This window comes from Xyrauchen texanus, chromosome 31, assembly GCF_025860055.1.
Source record: "Xyrauchen texanus isolate HMW12.3.18 chromosome 31, RBS_HiC_50CHRs, whole genome shotgun sequence".
Lineage (NCBI taxonomy): Eukaryota > Metazoa > Chordata > Actinopteri > Cypriniformes > Catostomidae > Xyrauchen > Xyrauchen texanus.
The window spans coordinates 11,892,900-11,911,335 of NC_068306.1; the positions used below are offsets into that span (position 1 = coordinate 11,892,900).

General features: G+C 37.6%; 2 protein-coding genes across 3 annotated transcripts in view; one reads left to right on the forward strand and one right to left on the reverse strand.

Annotated features, from left to right (window-relative positions):
- LOC127624594 (syntaxin-binding protein 1) overlaps positions 1 to 3,748 on the forward strand; it is a 40,580-nt gene extending 36,832 nt beyond the window's left edge. For both annotated transcript variants that reach the window (XM_052099381.1, XM_052099382.1), the window contains one exon: positions 2,226 to 3,748. Coding sequence is in view for 1 of the 2 variants with exons in the window: in XM_052099382.1 (XP_051955342.1) it covers positions 2,226 to 2,308 (83 nt within the window). In the remaining variant the exon portion in view is untranslated. The remainder of the gene's footprint in view (positions 1 to 2,225) is intronic.
- A 366-nt stretch (positions 3,749 to 4,114) lies between these two features.
- LOC127624596 (microtubule organization protein AKNA-like) overlaps positions 4,115 to 18,436 on the reverse strand; it is a 37,642-nt gene continuing 23,320 nt past the window's right edge. Inside the window, 19 exon segments of the mRNA XM_052099384.1 lie at positions 4,115 to 5,627; positions 5,974 to 6,127; positions 6,301 to 6,399; positions 6,515 to 6,619; positions 6,800 to 6,934; positions 7,030 to 7,169; positions 8,931 to 9,101; positions 10,365 to 10,521; positions 11,806 to 11,944; positions 11,947 to 12,097; positions 13,413 to 13,516; positions 13,659 to 13,899; positions 16,003 to 16,131; positions 16,234 to 16,397; positions 16,642 to 16,807; positions 16,911 to 17,029; positions 17,249 to 17,308; positions 17,434 to 17,576; positions 17,865 to 18,015. Of these exon segments, the coding sequence (XP_051955344.1) occupies positions 5,363 to 5,627; positions 5,974 to 6,127; positions 6,301 to 6,399; positions 6,515 to 6,619; positions 6,800 to 6,934; positions 7,030 to 7,169; positions 8,931 to 9,101; positions 10,365 to 10,521; positions 11,806 to 11,944; positions 11,947 to 12,097; positions 13,413 to 13,516; positions 13,659 to 13,899; positions 16,003 to 16,131; positions 16,234 to 16,397; positions 16,642 to 16,807; positions 16,911 to 17,029; positions 17,249 to 17,308; positions 17,434 to 17,576; positions 17,865 to 18,015 (2,793 nt within the window). The 3' untranslated portion in view covers positions 4,115 to 5,362.

The following is an 18,436-nucleotide window of genomic DNA, read 5'->3' on the forward strand; positions in this document are numbered from 1 at the left end:
ACCTCAGAATTAAATTGCACTTGACCCAGCCCTTTAGCGCTTTGTGCGCACAATTTTTGCCAACCCACTTGCACCTAGACTTAGCACTTGCTTGCACGAAAATATAAAAACTTCATGGCCACGCCCACTGAATTTGCACGTTTGAAGTATCGCACTGTGCTCCGCTTAATGCACGGCATTCTTAGAAGTCCAAAAAGACTGTCTATTGAAACTGAGCAATAAAAACAGCTCATTCAGATCGTCCACAACTTTCAAGTGTCATATAGAGTATATTAAATGAGAAGATAAAGTCTATTTAGAATAAGGTTTATTTTATAATTCGATCACTATATCAAGTGCACTTTGCAAAGAGGCTGTTATTGAAGGATGGGGCAATTAAAAACACTATTGGATGACATCAAACCTGGAACTTGTGCCTAAATGCAGCAAAGCTGTGTCTCATTTCACGTGCGAAGAGGGCATAGTAAATAGGCTGTTTTTGTTGCTGTTACTTAACGTATAGCTAATAGCTATTTTGAAAAACAATGATGGTGATATAACCCCTTTAAACATCTCACTATGTACGTGCTACGTAAACAATATCAAATTTAGGTACACTTCATAATATAGAACTATTATTCATGTGCTGGCTTATGGTTATATCATACATTAAGTGTTCTATACTACTCATTGTAACATGTTTGAATCCTACCATTAGGTGTTATGTTTGCCTTCAATCTAAATCTTGTGTTACAAGGAGTACATATAACATTTATAACCCCCTTAAAAAGGCACACAAATAAGGTCCTGTAATACAGAGTGTCCTTAAATACCTTTTCTGACTCTAAACAGTTGTTCAAGAATGATCATTGCTCAAACCTATCAACAATCATTACTCAAGTGTCAGCCTGCTAAAGCTATATCCCTCTTGATTTCCCCCCTTTTTCTCTTAGTTTATCATGTTCGTACTGTAAACTCTCACCATGTGCAGTATGCCAGTCCTAACCCATACTGCTACACATACTTGATTGTTTCAGCCATTATTTTACAAAAATACTATTAGTTTCCATTCTGGTTCTTTAGTTTAGACCTGTTCATCTAGTCAGTGAGCTACAAATCACATTGCATATCAGATCAGCTATTAGCAAAGCTGCATGTTTGCATTTTTTTACAGTCATAGACGATATTAACTGGATTTAGAATCAGGCAAGGCTGAAGTTCATTTAAAGGTGACCATACAATTCATGTACTCTTCAGCATCCAATGGTGCAGATTTTGAAGATTGGGTTTGACATTTTTTGTAGGCAGGCCTTGATGGTTCTACTAGCCCTACACTGGCAGTTACTGTTACACTCATAACAAACTGCTTTTATCAATTAAGTGTTTTAGTGCATTGCAATTACTTTGCTATTAGAGTCAGAATTAGTAGGAATATGCAGCTTTGCTAAATATTTGGTAGTATTGCGATAACATGGAGTAAAATGAAAACATTTGTTCTACAGAGAACCAAGAAACAGTTATTTCAGTTGGTATGGGTCACAATACCACATAAATATTCTTTGTCTGGTGACCCTGTAGCACAAATGTTTAGGTTCATTTGAATGTCTAATTTGTGTTGGAAATGTGTCTTCAGCTAAATATCTAAAGAGTCAAAGTTCATTCATTTTGCATTTTATATAATTTTTTGGATTAAGAGGAAAACTTCAAATTTGTTAGATTTAATATAAATTAGTAAGTTAGTAAAGTTTTTATATTTTAAAGTTAGTGTATATACCATTTTGGACTTACTTTAATACATTGCAAACATGCAATTTTCACAATCTTTGTGAAATGGAAACATTTAGTCTATTTATACAATTTATAAATTGAATTTGTTCAATTATCAATGTATAAACGGAGTCAAAACATTAGAGTTTTTTGCGGAGCTAATCTATGCTAATCAACCCCACTCCAAGATGGCCACCATCCTGCAGATTTTAGTTCAAAACATGCTTCTACACTCCTGCCTGTAATTTCCCGATAGCTTGATTAGTTGCGTCTGATTAGGGTGGGAGCTAAAGCCAGGAACAGATTTGAATAGCCCAGTTTTATTTTTAATTGGCATTTAATGGTAAAGTGTGTGTGTGTGTGTATATATGTATACACATACATCAGCTGAAAGCACATTTATATAGTAATATCTATATGCGTATGTTCCGATCTAACTATTTTTCTCTTTTTTCAACCCTTGATGCTCATCCATACAGGTTCGACTCATGTCGTCTCCCCAACCATGCTCCTCGACACTCTCAAGGCCATGAACAAACCCGATGAGGAGCCGACAAGCTAAAATCACAACTCCCCCACCCCCTCACCCTACCTTCAGCGGTTACCCTCTCCTGCTCCTATATAAATTGTGTATGCATCTTGCTTGAAAGTAAAAAAAATAAATAAATTGGTGACAAAATAAAACCCACACACACGTATGTATATGTTAAAATAAATGAATCATTGCAAGTATTCTGTTTTACAACAAATGCAAAGGATTACACTGTCAAACTGAATTATAAATCGCCAATTAAAAACCTGAAAGTACCAAATGTAATGTTGTATGTTATGGAACCTGCTAGAATTTTTAAATGGTAGATCATTCTTTGCATTTGTTCCTTCTTTAACTCCGTATGTTTTTAATGGTTTAATGGAAGGTGGGGATGGGACTGGTTTGTGAATCAGACCAGTAAGGCAAAATTACGCATATCACTTCCAATGCTGAAGGCTAAACTTCCGCCCAGTTTAGATGCTTGGGGGGTTTTTAAATGTCGTCTTCATTTTAGGTGTGCATGCTACGGACGCTACTATGTGGACCTTTTGAGACTGAAAATAAAAAAATAAAAACCCATGTTAAGATGTGTAAAAATGAAACTATGAGCATCTCCTGGGACTTCAGTGGTGAAGAGGAAGGAGGCCAATGGAGTAAAAAGTGAAAGAGACACTGTGCCTAGGTAGCGGATGTCACCCTTCCTCCAGTCTTGATTTTGGGAGCATTTTCTTTCTGCGTCCTTTTCACGTCTCCTTCTGCAGAGACCTCATGATTTAGTGTCAAGAAGGCCATTGCTTGCAAATGTTTAAGATATTCAAAAAAAGGGCCAGTTGTATTTCAGTATTGTATCTTGTCAGATTGAGTCTTTATCATTGTTTAACCGGACCATGCACTGAGTAGTGTGTTGTTATATATGCCATATGTTACTGTTTTCCATCTCAACTGTTGCTTGGTGCAAATTTCTAACTGTGAAGTAGTAAAACTTTCCTTTGCCAATGTGAATCCACTGTGTTTGTGACATATTAGCTGTAGATGTAGTGATAAACTGGGAAACAATAGATAATGTCTATCTTTTGTTTGTTTGTCTGATTATTTCTGGTGCAATGTTATATCTTCTAATGGTGAATGGCTTTGCAAAGAAACAACCCTCTTTAAGCGTTTCAGTTTCCTCTACTCCTCTGGCAGACGGGTTGTATTCTGTGATGCAACAACTTGGGCCTATATGGTTCTCTCTTTTTTTATTTTGAAATGATTACGTTATTTTGATTTGCTGTTGTATTGAACACACTGTGTCCACTGAATTGATTTCTATTCAATTTATTTTTCAGAGAATATCAATAAATAAGAACGTAGTTCGTCCTAAACCTGTTGAACTTACTTGGATTCTAGTTTTGCGAGTGCTGAAGCACAAACTAAAGTATACATTATGTGTACCGATATACTAAGGCTGTCTAATAAATTGGCTTCCAATACAAATATGGAATCAGTACATTTTTGTTCCATGCTCCTTAAGGGACTTCCTCTATAGCTCTGATCTCATCTTGAATGCAGTGTACTCTGGTAAAACTCATTGCATAGATTTACTGAACAAATGGGTTTATTTATATGAAAATTTGTGTGGCTGTTTGATTAGCCACCGTCCTTTATCACTGGATTCTGAATGCATAATATGTTACTGGCTCTCACCACTTTATCTCCACACAAACTCCTGCAGCTATGGTCAAAGGAAACAAAGATCCAATTCCTTATTTTGAAACACACACAGTCAAACAGATTCAAGGAAACATCATAGTAATTTTTTTTATTTTTTTTTTTTAAATGTATAAAATTACAGCTCTATAAATATTAAATGCAAAAAAACAAGAAAAATCATGAAATTCATCGTACTCAATACCCAAAACTACTACCGTTTTCTTTTACAATGACATTAACAATCTTAAGTTAAAAAATGTAGACTCCGACATTTACCTTGGAGCCACTTTCCTGAAGCTGCCTGTCCTAACAGTTTCTTTAAATCCTCAGACAAACAATAAAAACAATCAACATTATTATAAGTAATCTTATAACTAATGATAATAACAGCAAATAGCCAATAAATGTGGCTTAAAAGGGATAGTCACCCAAAAATAAAAATACAAATTTCTTTTATTTTAACTCACCCTCACGCTATGTATGACTTATTTCTTCTGCAAAACACAAATTATAATTTTTAGAACATTTCAGCTCTGTAGGTACATACAATGCAACATTTGTGCCAACATTTCTATGCTCAAATAAGTACATAAAGGCTTCAGAAAAGTAATCCATACGACTCCAGTATTTTATTCCATATCTTTGGAAGTCACATGATAGGTGTGGGTGAGAAACAGATCAATATTCAAGTCCTTTTTGGATAGAAATTCTTTACCCTGCCCTGTAGGGGGCGATGTGCATGAAGAATGTGAATCACCAAAAATGCAAATGTAGAATGTGAAAGTTAAAGTGGATAATGACCAAGTTGGGAGGAGAATTTATAGTAAAAAAAAAGGACTTGAATATTTAATTATTTTTCACCCACTCCTATCATATTGTTTCTGAAGACATTGATTAAACCACTGGAGTTGTATGGATGACTTTAATGTTGAATTGGGTGCCAAAATTTTGAAGCTCCAAAAATCACTCATTCACTGGCATTGTTTAGACAAAAAGAGCTTAGAGACTTCTAATAATCTTCATTTGAGTTCAGCAGATGAAACATAGTCATACATATCTGGGATAGCATAAGGGTGAGTAAATGATGGGAGAATTTTCATTTTTGGCTGAACTATACCTTTAAGTGTCCACACTTTTGGGGCCACTGTATGTACAAACTTTCTGTATGTTTACAATCTGTAAGGTAGCACGTCACCTGAGACACATTTTACAATAGAGACTGTGCACGTCTGCCCATCACAGTCAAACCACTTTATATGTAAACTAATACAAATTCACAAACTTCTCTTGTCATGAGACACAACCATGTAGCAGAAAGATATGTCATATTAATCATTCTCATTTCTAAGTTGCTTTGGATAAAACCATCTGCTAAATGTATAAATGTAAGTGTCAGTAGGTGCAGGACGTGGTGAGGAAGCTCTCGTTCTGCAGTCCTGAGGCCAGAGAGAGGGCCATATGATGAGAGACCTGTCTCATGTTTCTGGCTGCAGTGATGGCGCGATTCAGAGAGCTGTTTAAAGAATGCGGTTTATGGTCCATAGAGAGAGTGTGTCTGCGATGACTTCTGAACCATGACCTTTCATCTCTGGAGGGACTCATTAAGATGTTAAAGGGTTGTGAGTAGGCCTGTGTTGCTAGAGGGCTGGAGACGTAACTGCAGGGAAACATGGGACAGCATTGTGAATCTTGTGTTAGTAGTATGGCGCCATATCAACAGATCTAATTGGCAATCAAGTGCAATTGATTTTTAAACACCATCAAAAGGCAACTGGGTGTGCAGTGCAAATTTAAATTATATGGGTCTTGCACACTGATCTACTAACTTGGAAAAACAAAAGCTATTTCTTAGACAGCAGAATTGATTTTGATGATATATTTGTAAAACTTCATAAGATTCTTCATAATCGTGTTCTCATTCATTCTACTGTTACGCATTGTCCAAGCAGCTGCATAGGAAGGGGCTTTGTAAATAAATTATCAGTTTATCCAGAGATTCTTACAGAGTTGAAGGATAGACTGGCATATATGGGACAACAGGAACACCACCCAGCACTGTAGGTGGAGGAGCCACTGCCATGTTCATGCCTACTCTGTCCCTCTGCTGGGATCTCATTGGCTGACTCCTTGTGGGGATGGAGACTGGGTCCTGGTTTGCTAACACAAAACGAGAATCAACATTATTCTTACCTGTCATAATGCTCATATTTTGAGAAAATAAGTTTAGTTTTGTCATTATAATCTTAAAACAAAACAATTAAAAGTTGAGTTAGAAATGACAACTTTAAAACACACAAACACACACCCATACGAGTAAAGAAGTGTCAAACCTGGTTGACTGGCTCTGGTTTGACTGGGCAGTAAAACACCACACAATGGACAATGGCTACAGTAAGACTGGTTGAGATGTGGAGAACTTCTGCTCCTCACTGGTCGTTTACAAAGAAAGGACGGGACATGAAAAATAATAGACAGTTGATACAGTGAGCTAAGGATTCAGACTCTATTATTGTGGTTCTTATGGGTTCTTATGTGTAGAGGCACCTGTGCGCTCTGACAAACAGTGTGGGCAGGCTGGTTCTGGCCCTCGGCTTGACTCAGTTTCATCACTCTCCTCTGATCTGCCCGTCGATGAGCTAGCCTTTTGCTCTGATGAAATGAACAAATAATTTCTGCAATTTCAGACAGTCATATGGGTTTGGAACTACATGAGAACTATGCCTTTAAGTAAACTCACAAAAACGGGTCCTAGCTCAACAACCAGACTGAAAAGTGTATAGTCACCAATACTGCCATTGTATTCCCCATTAGAGTAACATATTTTCTTACTGGTACAGTCCACCATGGGGTATCCAAACCCTACTCTGGTTCGTCTTCTTCCTCTTGGTGTTTTTATTGGTGACACTGGTATGTGTCTTAATGTTGATGTTCTTGGCTCAGACTCGACATGTTCGGAGTCAGTTGCTGCAGGGTTGATTAGGGAAATGGTCAAATTAGATACAATTCAGTATCAGAAACATGACTTTAACTTTGAAAAGGGTAGTTGTGAGTGAACATACTCCGATCAGGTTTAGTTCGATACTGAGGTAAAGATGCTGATCTCTGTCTCACGGCAGGTATTGGTGAGTTTTCCTTCTCTTTTTTCTCTCCATTCCTCCCTCTCTCACTCTGCCTGCCGATCACTGATCTCTCTGAATGCCTATGAAGAAAGGTATGCGCTCATTCGCACCAAATCTTAAATCACTTGTAACATGTAAGATATGACATATCAGACTATCACATAACTAAAATTGTAACAAATACTGTATACAGTTTTTTTTTTTTTTTTTTTAATTATAGGCCTCTTTACACAGTCGATATAAGACGGCTCTCTGCCTTCCCAAAATTCTGTGTAAAGATGCAATGCCGCATAAAAGCCAGACTAAATCATGCTTGCTCTAACACACCTCCGCCCCTAGTGTAAAAAGGCAGATCTGATGCAGATTTGGTTCTTTGTAAATGAAATGCAGAATCGGAGCAGCCCTAAACCTGTTATTGTCATGAGAATATACTGCAATTAATAATTTATAGTGTTATATTTTTTCATAAGGTTCATAAGGTTTTATTAATTTATTAATCTTTGTTATTGTAATAAAAATAAAATTGTTCCTTGTTAGTTCATAGTGCATTAGCTAATTTTAACAAATAGAACATTTTAAAAACATATTCATATATGGTGAAATTAACATGAATCAAGATTACTAAATGCAGTAAAAGTATTGTTTATTGTTAGTTCATGACACCTAATGCATTAGCTAATGTTCACAAATGGAACCTTAGAATAAAGTGTTTATACATTATGCAATTGTAATTGTAAATGCATTTATTCCACCTCTGAGCAGCCTTATGCACCTTTCTTGGTATATTTGCCACTTCTGATGCAGCTTCTATGCCACCTTTGCAGTGTAAAGATGGCTCAAATTCAAATGGCAATAATACATAAAGTAGTTCTATAAAATGTATTTAAAGGTGCACTGTCACCTTATAACTGTCTGCTACCTCAATAACTGCTATGTGCATAGAACACTATCTCATAGTACGTTATGTTTACATTTTTAGAAACTGTCATCTTTTTGCACTACTGAGTACTGGTCGGCGCTGCACTGTGTCTATTGTCCTGTTCATTGTCAGTAATTTGTTGTACTGTCCCGTACTTTGCACATGTTTGCACGTGTTATATAGGTATAGATATATATATATATATATATATATATATATAGGTATTTTATATAGGTATTTTATTTCATTGTGTTGTCTCATGTGGTCCTACGTTGGTCCTTTGTTGTTTTTATGTAGCACCATGGTCCTGGAGGAACGTTGTCTCGTTTTGCTGTGTACTGTACTAACTGTATATGGTTGAAACGACAATAAAAACCACTTGACTTGACTTAGTCATCCCCCCCCCCATTAAAAAATGTTTAACTCCTAAAGAAATTAATCGTAATTTTGAAACATATGTATAAAATCATGAGCACTCACATGAGATGAGGACTCTAGTCATATCAGTAACCTTATAAAAGCTGTTTTTTTTCTCTATATGGGGCATGGGCACCATCATGGGGGTAGCCATTTTGTAAATCACATGACCAGCTGAATACTACTCGCTTAATTTTAGGAAACCTTTTGTTATTGGGCACTTTTACTCTTGGATTAAATTAATCATGGCTGATTGTAAATACAAATTTCAACAATGGCATCTGTAACTGGAAACTATTAATTTAGAATGATGCTGCATCCACACCACTAGGTGTCACTATGTCCAAGATGATACGAACAAATATTTACTGATGCAGATTACAGAATGGCATTCTACCCATACTACTTCTAACATACATATGTCTATGGCAGAGTAGTATTGTAGTATGCCATTCCGAACTCAGCCTGAGTCAACCTTTAAAGAGCAACAATGAGTGAACGCTACCTTAAATTATGCCTCTGAGGTGTGGACGTCTGAGGGTGAGGATGACCGTTTATATCCTCCGTGGCAGAAGAGGGTGCTCTTACAGGACTGGCAGGTTTGGAGAGACTCATACTTCCCTCTAGTCTCTCTTTGAGTTTGTTCACTTCCTGCTGTAGAGACTGAAGAGCCTCTCTGAATCAGAAACATCAGACACCACACAACATTAACATTCTGGTGAAAAGAGATTAGGAGACAACAACCTAACTGCGCTTTGCTTATAAATAAGAATAGAGAATGACAGAGTGGAAAAAGGAGTTATACATTCTCCAACAACAAACCATGCAGAAACATGTTCATTTAAGGCACCTCCCGGTTACTATTCATTTAAGTGATCAAAATATAAATTTAAATTCAATAAGAACAACAGTGAGATTGCTCTTGTTGGTCTCAGCATCAGATGGCATGCCCATGTATTATTGTACAAAAAAAAAAAATGGCTTTAGTTGTGCAAAATTACCAGCTCCCATTTTTACTGGCTGTCAATTTCCAGTAGTCAAGGTTCAAAAGTGAGATTTAAAAGTTTCCATTCTGCTACAATGAGCTCTTCCATGGAAAAACTACCATAGACAAATCTTTGAAAGCTATGTGGAAGAAAGGTTTTGTTTGAGACCCTTCGTAGAAAAATAAAGATGATATTCTTGGGCACTCCTGTATATTCTGCTCTGTTTAATGTTAAAGGACAAGCCCCTAAATGTCATGTAAAAAAATAAAAACAAAAAGTATAGTGGGCGGACTTTGCATATTGGTTAGATAGCTTTAATCCTTTCCAAGTGGGCTGGTCTTGGTTGAAAAAAGCTTCAATGTGGGCCAGAATTTATGCTAAAATTCAAAATCTGGCTAATGATGATACTTTAGAGGATACTTTTCTGACACGGTCTATAAAAGGTATTTTAAAAGTTAAAGTCTCTGTTAAAGTGTAGATCAAAACACAAAGAATTTCTGTTCCAGGGAGGACAACAAGACAAAAAAAAAATAAATATATATTTTTTTAAATTAACTAGCACAGCAAAGAATGGTGGGTTTGGATGTGGGTAGGTGAGTATTTCAACCATTAGAAACACACAGGATTATGGTTTTATTAATAGATAATAGTGATTAATGCTGGTCTCTTAAACTGAGCAGGGCACTCCAAGATACATACCAGGGCACTTTTCAGTCTATTTCAGGGAGTTCTGCTGAATCAAACAGTAAAGAAAATGAAAAAAAAAAAAGAAAAAAAAAGAAAGAAATCTAATTATCGAGATTGAACTCTGAGTGCCGTGAAGTGAATTTTTTTTTCATAGAGACAAGTGCTTATTGCCACACTGGAGTTTTCCCAGCATTCCCTACAAACTGCCACCATAAATCTCAGCGTGTTTGTGCTGCATTCACTATGTCAGCCATTAGGAAACTCACTGCTGATTTGTTAGTTGGTCAAAGCTGTGAGCTTTGTGGTGGTCATCGTGGCGATAGGGCACATGGAGGGAAGGGATTCTGTGAGAGCAGAGCTGCTGATTGGCTGGATTTGGGTAGTGATTATTCAGAGCTTTCTCCTCCCTAGATAAAGAATGGACTGAGAAAAGAGAAAGAGTCATAGGAGAAAAGGAATTCAGGACTAGTGTTACTTCAGTGTTAAATTATCAGCATTGCTTAAATGTGCACTCAGTGACATTTTGCTTGTGTCATCTTGAACTTGCAGTAACACCTTGTGGTGTGGAGGCGGCATCATTCAAAATTAATACTTTTCAGATACAGATGCCATTGTTGAATTCACTATTGAGATTAAGACGAATAGTATTCAGCTGGTCATGCGATTCGAAAATGGCAGCCCCCATGTGGGCGCCCCTGCCCCATGTAGAATAAAACAGCATTTATAAGGTTACTGATATGACTACATGAGTCTATATGATTTTATACATGTTTCAAAATTACAATGACTTTATTTACGAGTAAAACATGTTTAATGGGGAAAAAAAAAATGACTGAGTGCACCTTTAAACAAAGAATTATTTATATTGTCTTAGCTTTCTGAATACAAAGGGACTTCTCAAATCTATTTTTACATGCCTTCTGTATGAAAATAGTGTCAAAAGAGTGTAAAGTAGGGCTGGGTGATATAGCTAATATATATATATATATATATACACATCTATATATAATATAGATGTATATATATCTTGGCTTGTTTCAGCCTTTTGACGATTTTCACTTTATATCAATATTTGCTCTGAAATCTTCAAAGGGTGATTTTTCACCAGGTTTGATATAATTGTAACCCAAACATTTACAGTTGTCAAGAAGATTTTAAATATTTAATGTTATACTGAGATATATATTATATATATATATATAAATATAAAAACAGTAAAAACCTAGATAAACATCAGGTTTCCAATCAGGGAATGTTTTTCATGCATTTTTTCACTAAATGGACACAAGAAAGGATTACAATTAATTAAATTTAAACGCACCAATAAAACAATACATTTTTATGAAAAGATTTTAATACATTCAAAATTCCCATGTGAACACTTCTTGGAACATCACTTAAAGAGGCAGCTTGGACTCTAAAATTTGTTTTTTACTACTGAAGTTTAAATGAGACATTATTGGTCTACCATCTATCCTCTAAACTATACAAAACATTTCTATCCAAACACTCTCATACCCGCAAATTGCAAGACAAATTTTTAGTAAGACACATTTTGGGAAAGTTAAAGGCCAAATAAAAAGCACATTAAGTTTGTTGCGATGCACACAAAGTTATCTATCACCAGCAAAATCAGCACAAATGCATTGTGAATATTTAATATATTTCCCAGCCCTAGTATCAAGACTATTCTTTTGTAATGCCCACCCTGGTCACTGCTATGCTCTGATTGGCTGGTCAGGCTGCTCGCACAGGGCTGTTGAGTGCAATCAGGCCAATGAAGGGGGATACAGAGGTTGCAATTGTGGAAACCGAACACCTTTCCTCCCTTCCTCTCCTCCTGACAGGATCTGTGCGTCCCCCAGATGCCCTGAGGGGTTGTACTGGAGGATCCAGAGAGGGATGCAAGCAAGAGGGGGAAATCCACAAAGACTGCCCAGAGGGTGGAGTAGACTCTGACCTTACTGTGCTCTTGTGTGCAGCCGATAGCTTGATGGAACTGGACAAGATAATTCAGAGAATTTGATGGCATAAAGACAAGACAAGACAACACACACACACACACACACACACACACACACACACACTAAATTCCCTAGAACAATTTAAACTGCCAAAATTGGATATTTAAAAGGTGCAGGATGTAAGATTCAGAAACCCTTGTTATTAATGACACCTGTGGCCATTAAGTGATCTGCAGCCAGCTACCCGTTGCTCACGCTCGTGCACGCACTCCATTGAGACGTGAGCGAGCATCAGCCAAAACAATGACGTAACGTACAAAGAAACTGAACGTGAATCACAGGCATCATGTTGACAGATGAGTTAGCAGAATTAAAATTACAGTTATGATTGTTTTACTGAAAACTTTGAGACTAAACTAAAACTACTTATCAGTTAACACAGCACACAGCTACATACTACTGAACTATACCAGACACTGCCCTATTGTATGTTTTGTATGTCATATGTAGTACTACGATCAAGAAACAAGTGTATTTGCTTAAATTTATCCTGTATACCTGACATTTAGTATGAAGAGAAGATGGTTAAAATTATTTGAAAGTTACGAAGCAAGGCAGCTTGCAATACGTCAGTGTTAGCAGGCAAGATCAAGCTAGAATTACTCAGATCGATCCTTATGGCACTATATTTCACATGCTTTGCAGTTATGCAAGCTTACCTGTCCAATAAGAATGCCATAAGAATGCCAATTCAAGGTAGGTTTTGAACCCCAAAACCCAACAAAGTTCCCTCCAGAAATCAAATGCCCTGCCGATGTTCACTCTAGTTTTCGCTCGACCACGATCATGTTCCCGCGTATCCAGACAGGATTCAGTAGATAAATGTTTTGTTTTTTTGGCTTACTCGGAGTTTGTGTAGGAGTCGTTGTTGTGCTGGGAGCCAGATGTTTGCTGGAATCCATCTCTAAGATAATGTTACCTTGTGTTGCAATTTGCACTGAGGCAAGGCTCTCGGAAGCGCACATAAACGTCTCATCCTTTGGATTTTCCCGGCAAAACAGATCCGCTCCCTTCGGATGAAAATCAGTCTACAGGCTTTTAATAGGTAACCTAAGAAGTCCGGGAAGGGCTAATGTTTTTAAGTGCAAGCCGTTCACACACTGGCAAAAAATTTTTACATACTGCACCTTTAAGGATGTTTATGGTTTGTACTTATCCCAAACCCAAAGTATGAGTGATCCTTGCCTTAGTAAATCACCATTAATTCATTACAGTTTCCTGAATTCGTATTTAGTCCTTAGATAAGTGTAACAGTGAATAGGCAGATATACTTTACAGTGAAGATTATACCTCACTACTGTCCTCTTCTGGGGAGAACTATGAGCTGCAGAAGTGAGCTGACTGCTCTCAGAACCCATGAACCCACTGTCTGTTTCTAGAGACATGACCCCATCCTACAGTGTCAGAAATACATGAGAAAAATATTATTCTTGAACATTCTTTAAGGATTCAGATTTCAGATATGACAAATAGCATTAATCAGAGGACAGAACGGTTGCTCATTATAAAAGGAGCAGACCAAGATCAGTCACTGACCAGGGGGGGTGCTCTAACAATCTTGGCCTTTGCTTTCAAGCCCTTATTTCCAGGCTCTGCACTCTCTGCCAGGCTGGTCAGGCTGCTGCTCCGAGCCCTCCTGTTCCCTGCCGTTTTTCTCTCTCTGTCCGGATGCAACAGTGAGTGGCGGCAAAGAGCCTCTGGGCGAGTTCCCAAAAAATTACACACCTGTGGCCTGACAGATGGGCCAGAGGGAGGGACACAATCTGCTGCTGGTTCCCTAAAAAAAAAAAAAAAAAAGCATGGAGAGGTGAATGAGGGAGAGGGCAAACAGCCAGGTGTTGACACATGTTTATAATGGATACGCTATTGATTGAACTTCAATCCTGACAACTACTTATAGCTGATTTACACACACACACACACACACACACACACACACACACACACACACACACACACAATTTTATTACAATTAATCTAGAGTGCTATGAGCGATAAATATTATTTTCTATGTTAATCTTGTTTATTTGTCCTAACCAGCCACAAATGTGACATGGCAAGATATTTTTTGCCTGCTTGTTTTCTATTGCCAATTGTGTCATACAGGGTACCCACAGTGAAATCTCATTGTTCCAAAGTCTTATTCCTCATAGCTTAATATTAAAATATGTTCTGATTGGCTGAGATGATTGAATTTTGTTGCTTTACCTAGCATTTTTGCTCTCAGTGAGGACAGAAATATTACTTGTTAGGACTAAAGGACCAGGTATACTTTGTTTTTTTGCATTCCGAACAGGATCATGCCCACTAATGTGTTTTGCCTTTCAAAAGTCTACTCTTTTGACAGCAATCGAATACGAACGCGTTCGATGCATGCATACCATGACAGCTTTGTGATACTCTTTTTAGTACAGTCAATGGTAGGTGCATGCACCGACAGACGAGGACTCTCCAGTCTTTGCCGTTTTGTTCTCCGTTGTCCCTTCAGGACACACCACTGTGTGTTATACAGACAGTTGTCCTGGTTGGCCCCTTCTGCCAGGAGACAGTCTCACTGGTTACAGTTTATTTTTAAAAGTTTTTACTTGAATTATCCAGTTTATCTCAAGCAACACTTGGTGCTTTATAATTCGTTATACAGCCTGCGATACAATGATCTGATTTTTTTTGTTGTTCCTAGAGTTAAAAGACAAGTAGGGAAATATGCATTTTGTTTTAAGGCTCCATATGATTGGAACAATCTTCCTCTTTTATCCGTTCTTTAACTTCACTTGCAGCGTTTCAAGGGCTCTCGGGGAATATCTTCGGAATATTTGTCTTAGTTTCTAGTTTTGTTTGTTTGACCATGGGCTTCATTGGTCATGCGTTTATTATTTCTAATTTTTATGTCTTCATTTTTATTAATTTATTTATTATTATTTTTATTTTTTTTGTGTTATTATTAGTTCTTGACCTTGTGCAATGCTAGTCATGTGGTTGTTTTTCTGTCATGTTATTTATGGGGATCGTGTTGGGTGGGGTGGGGTTGAGCATTGTGAGCTGGTGTGTGTGTATTGTTGTGTTTTGTTGTGCTGTTTTTGACCGTGATATTTGCTCTGCTGTTTTGGTTCTTTTTTTTTTTTTGCTTTGATGTATTGGAGGACCCCCTCGAAAACGAGATGCTTCATCTCAAGGGGTTAATCCTCGTAATAAAGATATGTTTATAAATAAATATGTCGAGTAAATCCGTGCTGCATGCGGACAGTCCATGCAGACTGTGCTGATTTTTAAATGTGTCACGCGTACTGTGTGTGGAGCGATCAGCAACGCGGACAACCAAAGTATCCTTTGACATTTACTGGCTAGGACACTGTAAGTGTGATGCATTTACCAAAACTGTATGGACACTATACCAAAGTATCCATGAAGCTTCTAAACTAGCCGACTGATTAATATCGTGGAGGATGAGACTTTAAGAGATTGAATACCCATTGAAATGAACATTCAACCTATAGTTATTTTAATTAGTCAATTATTCAATTCCTACTTAGATTTTGGGAAACATTGTTAATTGAATTGGTGCTATTTTAGTGCATTCCTATCTTTATACTTTATATGATTAATGGGGACTAAAATGTGATGCATATTGTTTTGCTTTCTTTCCTAAAAAGGAAATAAATGCACATACACATGAAATTAAGTAACTATCGTCAAATTTCACCACTTAAAAATCTGCAATTAATCCAGATTAACTATGGACAAATGATACAATTAATCACAAATCAAATTTGAATCGACAGACAGCACTATGCTAAACCTTTTTAAAGTTAATGTAATATTACAATATTGGAGCTCAGGACATACAGCAGAGCAGTTTTGCTCATCACTCTGTCATTGTCACCTGTGTCGTTTTCTATAATCTGCAATCTCATTCCTGGGAGGAGGAGAATCTCCATAATCCAGAGAGTCATGGCTTGTTAAAGTGACGTTTTTGTCCAGCAGGCAGGGGAGCTCTTTAAAACTCTGGCAACTGGGTAAGAAGACAGCAAGAGATAGTGTGTGAGACTCAAAACACTTGATCATGCATGTGTAATTTTTGGTGAAAGATGTATGCAGGTCAAAGGTCACTCACCTTTCCACGAGATTCCTGAAGTCTTTCTCCACACACTGGTGTTTGTCATGGAGACCGAGAGGAAGATGAGATTTTACCATCTCTTCTTCATCCTCTCTATTACTCTCTCCACTCACTGAACTCACTTCCACACAAGCCTGATGATGAACAACTGACAGTGGGCTCTGAGAGAGAGAGCGCGAGAGAGAGAGCGAGAGAGACACACACTAAGCCCTTATATCATCTACCACTATCCACCTAGTACATGATTGTTACACCAGGACTCTTGGGCCCTGTTTACAACTAATACTACCATTTGATCTAATCATAAGTGGACAGCACTAAAACAATGTACTGATGCATCTCAGCTGACCACTTGTGATCAGATCACCTCAGGTTAGTGAGGCTTAGATGTAATGTTTGAGCTACCTCAATTAATAGTTCAGCCTCCTGCATACACACAGACAGCACGTCTGTGTGTGGGGGCGGAGTTAAAGGAGGTTCTGAGGTGGATCGGTTCTGTACAAATTGCTCCATCCACTCCTTCAGCTCTTCCAATTGCATCCCCGATCTGAAGATCTGACCCTCTAGTTCCCTATTTTACACACATGAATCATTCAACAAACAGTAATTTCAGCAAACACATCTGACCAAAAAGTGTAGTTTGAAAAATTAGAGAAATGAAAATGAGAGATCACCTGTCTGGGTCAAAGCTCACAGGCCCGTCTTGGCATTTCTTCAGCATCTGATACTGGGCTCGTGCATCCAGGTAAGTCCTCTCCAGAGACTCCTGTCCCTCAGCCAGCGTGGAGAGACCCTACAAAGAATTCAGAATCCCGTAAAAGTGATCATCAATTCCTTATGGGTAAAAACAAGTCCCGCTCTACATATGTTTCTCATTGAATATCCTGTTTAACTCTGAAATGTCACTTTACAGAAGCAAACTGGATTGTGAATCCCATTTCATGTTGATTTAATCTGACGCATCAAGTCTTTAGAGATTCATTTATTTCCGTGCCAAATAGAAAACAAATACCTTTATTTGTTCACATGGCTTTAGCTTGCCAGTCTTCAGAAGCTCTCCAAAACCATCAACCTGTACAAGCAGAAATAAAGTGATTTGGGATTCAAAGCACCTCTGTTCATCAAAAATTGGGTTTGGCATACTTCATTGTTACAGACACCATAAAAGATCCAAACAGGTTTTCTGAAATGATATACCTGTATCTGAAATCTGTGAGTCTGTCTGGTCAGAGTCTCAATGAGATGGTCTGCAGTAATAGATCCAGGCCTCTTGGAAGAGACAGAGTCCACAGACGAGGGGCGAGAAGAAGGTGTTCTGGATATTTCTACAATGAAAGAAACTTAATTTTGGGGTGAGTCAACAAAAGTTATCAGATAGCAAAGTACATTTTGCTCTCAAGTTATTAGACAAAGTTTGGTTTAAAATCGATACAAGGCTTTGCAAATTTTACTGTACAATCTTCAAAGTAAATATTAATGGGTAAAAGAGAAGTGCAACATCCAATGCTACTACACACAGATGTACCTCTGTTATACTTTGAACATGTATACAAGAATTGTGACATTTACATTCAATTATACATTTTACAAGCATTCAGTTTCAGAGTTGGATTTTCATTGGGGTGTACCGGAGTTATGCTGTGTCAGTTGAGTAGAGCCTTTATCAAACTCTGCCCTCTGTGCTTGTGGAAAGCTGAGCGTCATGACTTTTGACCCCTCCTGAATGACACCAGACATTATAGCTGTACTGACTTTGGGAGGATCAGAGTAGAGGTCCACCTGAAGTGAAACAAACACACACAAGACAATAAGGATTTTACAAGTAAATGGCATTTACAACCTTTTGGACATAACATACAGATTTACAGTTCTGATTATTGCCAGCATCTAGTGGGAAGTAGATGCTGGAACTATCAAAGAATTCCACCCTCGACTTGATCCCTGAGATTTACTGCAGCCTAGTGGCTGAAGCACAAAAGAGGATGGAGGAGACTCGTTCACCAAACTGGGCTCATAAAACAGACCATTTAATATGGATGTCTCTTTCATTAAAATATTTAATTATTGTTTCATTGAGTCTGTTGATTTGCTGGTATGGTACCCTTAATTCACGAAATAGGAGTAAACTGGGTAATATTGTTAAAATGTGTAGTTGGTACTGGTTTTACTAATATAACAAGTGTATGTGACTAGAGTGACT